At 37.6% G+C, this 8,856-nt stretch overlaps 2 protein-coding genes across 2 annotated transcripts; both read right to left on the bottom strand.

Annotated features, from left to right (window-relative positions):
• Positions 1 to 231: 231 nt before the first annotated feature.
• On the bottom strand, positions 232 to 5,606 carry LOC122350862 (4-trimethylaminobutyraldehyde dehydrogenase A). The gene is made up of 12 exons (XM_043247622.1): positions 5,447 to 5,606; positions 4,961 to 5,117; positions 3,724 to 3,869; positions 3,373 to 3,502; positions 3,120 to 3,254; positions 2,806 to 3,002; positions 2,461 to 2,601; positions 1,738 to 1,926; positions 1,477 to 1,564; positions 1,216 to 1,357; positions 872 to 984; positions 232 to 753 (listed from the first exon to the last, which is right to left on the bottom strand). Exons 2-12 carry the CDS (start codon positions 5,109 to 5,111, stop codon positions 659 to 661), a joined length of 1,527 nt encoding a protein of 508 aa, XP_043103557.1. The 5' UTR covers positions 5,112 to 5,117; positions 5,447 to 5,606; the 3' UTR covers positions 232 to 658.
• A 1,286-nt stretch (positions 5,607 to 6,892) lies between these two features.
• On the bottom strand, positions 6,893 to 8,840 carry tmco1 (transmembrane and coiled-coil domains 1). The gene is made up of 7 exons (XM_043246944.1): positions 8,660 to 8,840; positions 8,453 to 8,530; positions 8,311 to 8,370; positions 8,073 to 8,119; positions 7,905 to 7,972; positions 7,613 to 7,757; positions 6,893 to 7,474 (listed from the first exon to the last, which is right to left on the bottom strand). Exons 1-7 carry the CDS (start codon positions 8,727 to 8,729, stop codon positions 7,376 to 7,378), a joined length of 567 nt encoding a protein of 188 aa, XP_043102879.1. The 5' UTR covers positions 8,730 to 8,840; the 3' UTR covers positions 6,893 to 7,375.
• Positions 8,841 to 8,856: the final 16 nt, after the last annotated feature.

The raw sequence follows: 8,856 nt of genomic DNA on the forward strand, positions 1-8,856 counted from the left end.
ATAACGATTGATGTCTGCATTCAAAATGCACATACATGTTGCAGCGGTTTAATAGAATGTCAACTGATTCCAATGGCATTGTTTTCATTGCATCTTAACTTAGCTGAGGAATAAATAGAATTTAAATAAATGATTTTCATTCATATACTCTCTACCACAGTCTGTAAGGACACGCATACAAAATCCTTAACACCACAGACGTAAGTTACATGAAAGTGAAAAGAGTCAGTGTTTTGCTCTTGCTCATTTTATTTGAATATTACAAACTTGTCAACCACCAGTCTAACACGAATTCTTCATGGCACTGAGAGATAGGGACAAAGTGATGAAAAACAATTCTTAACACCAGGAGACCATAAAACTGTAGTAGAAATATATTAGAAGGCACTTGTTTTTAATGAGCTTGTTTTAATGAAACAATTCTGTTTCTCAAACATTTAACAGAACTGAAGCCTTTTATAGTGTTCTTACATGTTGGTAATATACCAACAAAATCTGGAAGTCTAAGACAACCATTTAGCTTGGCTATTTCAAGTGAAGTTTAGTTATTAAATGTATTTTTAAACATTACACAGCAAACTTCATAACTATAGCTAGATCTGTGCATTTTGGAAATCACATTGCTATCAGGAATGCTGGTAGTTAACACCACAATAACCTAAAAGAGGCTTTCCACATCTCCCATTTCCACCACGACGGTCTTAAGCTGAGAGTAGTACTCGATGGTCACTTGTCCGTTCTCCCTTCCAAACCCTAAAAGAAAATCAGAACATGTTAGATCTCTCAAGATGTTATGAAATATACTTATGTACAAAAAACACATTTAGGTTTAGTTGGTTGTTTTTTCAATAAAACCCTAAGTTTGACGTACCTGACATTTTGTAGCCTCCAAAAGGAACTTCCACCGGGCCAACATTGTAGTTGTTGATGTAGCATGTTCCTGCTTGAAGGTTTTCAGCAACTCTGTGGGCACGAGCTATATCCCTGAATAAAAAATAAAACAAAAGTTTTAGTGTAATTGGTGTAATGATTCTCAGAAACTAATCTTTATGTTATTATTTCTTTTTAAATAACCAGTTTGGTCATAAGAAAACGACTTGAATTAAACCCTAAATGAAAAATGCAAAAACATTTCCTAGTTCATTATGAACTTAGTATAAATCAACAAGCGTCACCAGAAAGTGTGATATTTTATTTGCTGTATGGTGGAGTCACCTGGTGAAGACTCCAGATGCCAAGCCAAAGGTTGTGTTGTTGGCTCTTTGAAGAACTTCCTCCTCTGTGTCAAAAGGCAGAACCGACATCACAGGGCCAAATATCTCCTCCTTCACACAGGTCATATCATCCCTGCAGTTATCTGTGTTTATATTGCAGTAAAGTAAAAGTACAGATAAAGAAAAAGGTGGCTCAGAATCAAACTGGTTTTGAGATAAAGTACAAATTAATATTAAAAAGGTAATGAAATGACTCTCTCACCCAGTACACATGGGGAGACGAAGTACCCATCTTTTAGTTTTGGATCACTAGGAACAAATCGTTCTCCTCCACATAAAACCTTTCCACCCTAAAACAACAATGACCAAGTATTTTCAACTACATGAGCAATATACTAAAAGTCAGACGATGTCTTACATAACATGAGCTATATTTGAGTCAGATTTCAGCTGAAGATCCAGTTGACATTAACATAGGTTATTTTCGTATTGTCGTTTCCTTTAAATTGCTGGACTGCAGTACCTGTTCTTTAGCTTGTTTGATGAAGCCAAGCACTTTTTCCATGTGAGGTTTGCTTATGAGGGCACCCATGCGTGTATCTTTGCACAACGGATCCCCAACAGCAATGGCCTTGGTCCTCTTCACCACTTCCTCCAAGAACTGTGGCATGATTTCCCGCTGCACAAACACCCGTGTTCCATTGCAGCAGACCTGGGGGAAAAAAAATAGTTCAAGTATCAAGCTAAATAATAAAATTGAAGTAAAAAACACATTTGTTTCTCATTTATTTGGTTCCACAGTTTTTGCAGATTTGTGTTCATTTAAACAATTTTTTCCATTATTTTTATTTTATTATTGTATTCCGTTAGTGCCTCCTTATTTTCTTAATGGCTTTGCAAATAAGTTTTAAAATTATTTGTTCCTCATTCTTTACTGCTTTTTAGTTTTGTATACCCATTTAAACTAAGTTTATTTTATATTAGGCATATAGCATGGTGTTTTTATTCTTTTTGAATTCAGGCAATTGATGTTGAATTGCCGCTAATGTGAAAATGAAATATGCACGTTTTTTTTTTTTTTAAACTAAGCTATTTAGAAGAAAAGAAAAGTGAGGGGAAGACAGAAAACTCCTCAACTATACTAAAAGCAAACAACTGCTTGTTGCCAAACCGCCGCATATTTAAAAATCAAAAGTAAAACACACACTCACGCACCCATACAGAGGTTAAATATTTTATAACGCACCTCTCCCTGGGTGAGGAAGTTGGCCATGAGAGCTCCTTTTATCGCATTCTCCAGTTCACAGTCCTTAAAGATGATCAGTGGGGACTTTCCTCCAAGCTCCAGAGTCACCTGCTTCACACCTTTAGCAGCCATCTCCATAACCTTTATTGAAAGGGTACAATCACACCACCTCAAAAATATATTTGAAATACATCTTTACTATATAGTAAGTGGAAAAACAGTATATAGAACCAAACTACTCAATTACTGCTGCATGAGGATGTTTCAAGATTTTTAGATTTCACAGGCAACATTAAATTTACTAATGCTACCAATTTTCTTGTTTATTTTGTCTTCATGCTGTACCTTCTTTCCCGTGGGAACGCTGCCGGTGAAGGACACTTTGGCCACCATGGGATGGTGACACAGCAGTCCTCCAGTCTCAGCTCCTCCTTGTACCACGTTAAAGAGTCCATCTGGGACACCTGCCTCTTTGTAGATCTCTGCCAACATGATTGCTGTCACTGGGGTCATGGGAGATGGTTTAAACACCATAGCATTGCCTAAGAGGAAAAGATGTTTCCATAAGAGGCAGACACAGACATAAGAGGGGGCAAGAAAGGTTTGGATCAACAACAGCCAGCCACAAATTACAGATATATAAAGCAATCTTTTTATACCACAGGCCATAGCAGGGGCGGACTTCCAGGCAGCAATCTGGAATGGGTAGTTCCAAGCTCCAATGCCAACACATACTCCCAGTGGCTCTCTTCTGGTATAGGCAAAAGATCCTCCTGGAAGCTGTATATGCTGGCCTGAATATATGAAGACCATTCTTAAATAATGATAATAGTAATAATGTTGAATATTTACATTTGTTTGCAATTGAGACCAGCCACCCTGTGAAGTTGTTTAACAACTATTCAAGCTTACCTGACAAAGTGGGGGCAATGCCAGCATAGTACTCAATACACTGCCAAGCAACATCAATGTCCACCTCAGCCTCTGTGATAGATTTGCCGTTGTTTGCCACTTCTGCTCTTGCAATTGCATCTCTGCGCTCCTGCATGCAACAATAGAAGTTTGCCAATTAGTAAAATCATACAGCTAATCAACATCATGACATTTCCTTGCAGAACTATAGGTAATGCTTGGAGTGTACAGTAGGTCTGTTTCCCCATTAAGATTAGGTACAATTCCTCCCCATGTAATAAATGCACTCTATTGACTACTGTGTTCAGTGAATCATCTTTAGAAGCAATGCTTTACATTACACGCATTTACCCTAATAATTCTGGCAGCCTCCAGCATGATCCGGGCCCTCTCCATTCCTGATAATTTGCTCCATTTTAGGTATGCAGAATGAGCACTTTTTATGGCCGCATCTACCTCCTCCTCTCCACAGGGAATCATATCACACAGCACACGGCCTGAGAACAGAACACAGGGAACATGCATTGAACATGTTACTGGAAGAAACAGCCATTTTTAAGCACCTTTTTTAAATTCCTACATTCATACATTGATTTAGACCTAACATACTGGTTTCAAAGTACTGATCCTATAATTGTCTATTGAGGTGTGAGGTGGACTGCAGGGCAATTATTGTAAATCAATAACTCAATGCACAGCCTGTAAAACTAAGGCACTTGTGACATGAGCCAAATTCCAAAGTTACATTAATGGTCTAGTGGATTTTTAAATGTGCAAATATGCACAGTTTAATAGGTAATATTTTCCATAACCAACTATGCTTTGAAAACACACACACACACACACACACACACACACACACACACACACACACACACATATGGACATATGTGTGATTGATTAATAATAAAGCCTAATGAAGTGTATTTTCTTCATTTAATATACATTTTATCTGCAACAATGAAATTTAATAAAAAAGATGCAACAATACAAAAAAACAACAACAACATAAATGGTGATTAAATGGCCGACTGGCAGATCAATGTGCTCACTTCGAGTATTAATAATGGGTGGAGCTAGATCTAACCCAACAACTCTATTCCTTCTCCATATTAGCCATACAGAGAGGTGGAGATAGAAGTCATTTGACTCTCTAGTGAGCGCCACATGGGTGATAGGGTGAGCCTTAGGGTGTAGTTGGGGTGTCTGGCTCCACCCATTGGCTTCATACTGCAGTGAGCAGCCTCTCCTTGGTTTCTGTACTGACGCCTATTGGCCTGGATTCAGGACTTCTGTTTACCAGCTGTTCCTGCTTCCCACCGTTTGTTTGTCTGTATGCTCTTTTCTATAATGCTGATATGGGCCTCGTTTTTTTGCAAACGTGTGGCATGTTATGTTCATTTTTATAAGCCTTGGTAAGCTTAATCGTATTTTGCCATGTTTATGAGTAATATAAACTGAGCATTATTATTATTACTCGTTTAGCTGTCTGACTGATAATATTCCATTCGATAGTCGAATTACAACAAGGAGGGAAAAAAACTGCAAGGAACCTAAGTAATTTATTGCAGTTTAACAACGATCATACCAGTTGCAGGTTCGTATACTGGTTCGGAGTTCTTTGTGTCCTTCGGCTTCACTCTCGCTCCTCCCCAAAAATTCAGCGGCTCCTTCACCACCAAAGTCCCCGTGGAAACGCTCTGAAACTCGGGCAGCGACAGAAGCGGTTGCTGAGCCATTGTGGTCTGGAGTGGAACAATGTAAATGCTCGGTGAATGTCAATACTTGTTAGCGATATATTTTTTTTTCCAACCACGCGTGTATGCAAGTGGTTTGGGTCAGTAGTGTCAATAACCATTAACGTGCAATCCTTCAAAATCGCATGCATGCACTGCACTTTGGCTAATCCACATTACTGCCACAACGGGGAAACGCCTCGTTACATGTCACTAAACAGAAGCATGCTTCTCTGCGTGAACCTTCACTGATAAGAACGCAGCACTGGGTGATCAGGTTTATGCATTGATTGTACATCTATACTAGAATGTTTACAGAAATAAACGCATGCCCTTACCTTTTCAACACAAGCTGGTGCTGCACAGAAGTAGGTAGGTAGGTAGGTCGCCTTCTATGGTCGTGGAGTGGAAGGAGGAAGTCTTCACAATTTTTCTACTTTAAAGCGTATGGTTGCTCAAGCTGACCCCGTGGTTTGATTACATAATGGGTGGGTGGGATGATTTATACATATTAAGCACCGCCTTTAGACAACATTTTAATGGCTTCCACAGATTTTGGCCAAAGTTCCAGAAGGCAAGAATTGCGCAAAACATCACAAACGCATCTTGCGTTTGATGAACCTTCACTTGCGCCTGTTACATAACCGTAAACTCTGCAAGAAACACTTGGTATACCTCAGACAATATAAACAATAAGAGCGTATTGCAACAATGTCAGCTTTTAGGATCTCGGTTTTTCTACCCCTCACTATTTATTTTATTTAACCTTTGTTAATCCAGGAGATCCCATTGAGACTACAGTGTCTTCTTCCAGGGAGACTTTGTCAAGACCACAGCACATTGAGTTACACATAAAAAGTGATTACACAACAAAGCAATTAATAAAAAGTAAGATCAAGCAAAGCACGCACAAGTCTCTTTGAAAACAGATTGCAAAAGAAATTGAAAAGTAGCCAAGGTTGGCAAAGACTATAATTTAAGTACATTTTGCAAATCATTCCAGGATGATGAGGGTAATTTACCTAAAAAGTGCCTTAACAATAAACACATACATGTGCAACTTTCTCCTATGGTATAAAGACACTAATTCATAGAGTGTACTGTGATGGTATGTGCATCTGCAGCACAATTGAAACATAACGCAGCATGATAATGTAGAATCCAATTTCCTTAATAGGGATGAAAACACATGCATATATAATGTCAAATTAATCAATTACTGATAAGGTGCTCTCCACTTCCCTCTAACCTCAGCAGGGAAGCAACACTTAATACTTTCATAAATACTTCAATACTCCTTTCAGCCATACTCCTAAATACTACTCTGTCAAGTTATACCATCTAAGCTTGAAAGTGCCATATCTATTTTTTTATAGGAAGTATCATAAATTCTGTATTTATTCATTTAAAACTATTTTAATTGTAGCAGTGATTGTTGTATAATAGTTATGTGCTCATCAGCCAATCTTATTGCACAACTAAATTTGCCAATGAAATTGCAACCTAATGAAACCAAAGCAAAAATCATTACTTATAAATAAACCATCTGAGACTATTACAAAAAGTTGTTCCTGTGGGGGACAACTGCAGAAACTTTACTCTTAATTTCACAACAATGACTCTGCCTACGCCTTATTACGCATACCATTTTACTTTTTTGACGAAGAACTCTAAAACAAATGTTTAGCTATTAATTTAATCATGTAAAAAATTTTATTTGAACATTAAACAGTGAAATGATAATCATAATAACTAGAAGAAGAAATGCTCAAGAGTTTAAGGTCTGAACTCACAAAATTCTTTATTGAACTTAAATAAAACTTTTTCAGACAACCCAAAAAAATAAGAAGAAATAAACATTCTAAGAATCCACCAATCAAACTGCTCTCTCAAATTCTAAATATGAAGTTATATTAATTAATATTGCTTGTAGGTAACAATAAAATTATAATAGTTACAACAAAGAATCATTGTAACCTTCTGAGCAACAAACAGGTTTAAAGAAATGCTTCAGACTGAATTTACATTCATAACCATCTTTGCTCAAGGAACATTTTCTGTTAGAAATGCGACTACATGCAAGTTAGAAATTTACCTGATTAAAAAACAGCAATAAACCAAAAAAAAGACACAATGCACTTGACTTCATCACAGGTAACGGTAGCTGCACAACCTTATTATCACTCTCACACACTGAGTGCTGTTCACACAAATGTACAGCCGAGTGTCTGATCTTTTTAGGTAGGGATCCCACTGTCTACAAATGTTCACGAAAACTTAGCAGCTTGTGGAGGAGGTCCTAAAAATCCTCCAGCCTGTTTGGTGGCGGCACGGGAGGGGGCGAGACCCAACATCTTCTGGATATTCTGAAACAGCACAAACATTCAGTGGAAAAGGTTAGGCCATGCATTGCATAAATAAACTTAACTCTTCCCTCAAAATTGTATTTGCACAACCGCACTTGGATCATGCTCTATTCACCGACAAAAATAGATAATCCTTACCTGTCGAATTGACATGGTGCACAGGATGTAGAGGAAGATGAAGGAACAGTCGGTGTAATCTTCACCCAGGAGGTTGCGGTGTGATAGGCCTTGAATATACGACAATGGGACAAATGGAAGTTTGGCTACAACACGACCATCGAAGCTGAAATGGAGAAAAAAAAAAATGTAAACATAAGTGAAGTAGCGATTTTAGGTAACTTGAACAAATCATACCACTATTAGCCCAAGAAATAACTGAATGTTGAGAACAAAGCCATTCAGTGAGAATGCAACGAATGAGTCTACATACATGGAGTTGAACATGCCCATCAACGCAGTGAAGCAAAAGCCAATGGCAAACATTGATTTCATCCGGACCTGCAATTAAAATATCTTTAATACAATGCCAAAACAAAGCGGGACTAGACAGCTCACAAAAGAAAGCAAATAACACAAAACAGAAAGAATATTAGAATACCATAGACAGATCTCTGTTATTGTTCTTGAGTTTCTCCTCTTGTCTCTCTGTTGAATAAAACATTGTGGTTACAATTACATTCAATTTATGTGGCACAATAAATATTAATAACATTTTTATTACTTGTTAATAATAATGACAACAGTAACAACAGCATATTTTAATAACTGTCAGTTATAATAATTATTTTAATAGTTGTTATTAGTAATAATAAACATCATGGTTTTTTAAATCTTACCTATTTTTTTCTTCTGTTGACGCCCGGCTGATTCTGTAATTGTCTCTTTCTTTTTCTCCACTGAAACATGTTACAGAATTTTAATCATAGGTCACATGCCTAAAATGCATATAGTCAACCATGCTTCGTTCATATGACTTACGTTTTTTGCTTTGTTTTTCAACCTCGGCCTTTAGTCTCTTGTATTTGTCTGTGCGGTACACTAGAACCCATGTTATACCTGTAGAAACAGAGCGGGGCGAGCATTACCAAAGCGAACGAGGTTGTCCTGTTTTAGATGAGCTTAGGACATTCGCTAACTGCTTTCTGACATGTAAAACGTTTAAAGATACAAGATGCGTGTACATACCTTCCGCTAATAATGCCGTGCAAATGGATATAAACACAATCAAAATCGTATCTGCAAACATTGTGCTCATTTTGGAAAAACCTTTAGTGGATTGATAATACAAGATAATACTTTGGTTGAGCCACAAGCTCTACTGTAGCAGCGTCAGCGTTACTGTGATGACATCATCAGCGTGCGCCCGGCTTCCTCGTGGGTTC

This window comes from Puntigrus tetrazona, chromosome 8 (genome assembly GCF_018831695.1).
Source record: "Puntigrus tetrazona isolate hp1 chromosome 8, ASM1883169v1, whole genome shotgun sequence".
In the NCBI taxonomy this organism is placed as follows: domain Eukaryota; kingdom Metazoa; phylum Chordata; class Actinopteri; order Cypriniformes; family Cyprinidae; genus Puntigrus; species Puntigrus tetrazona.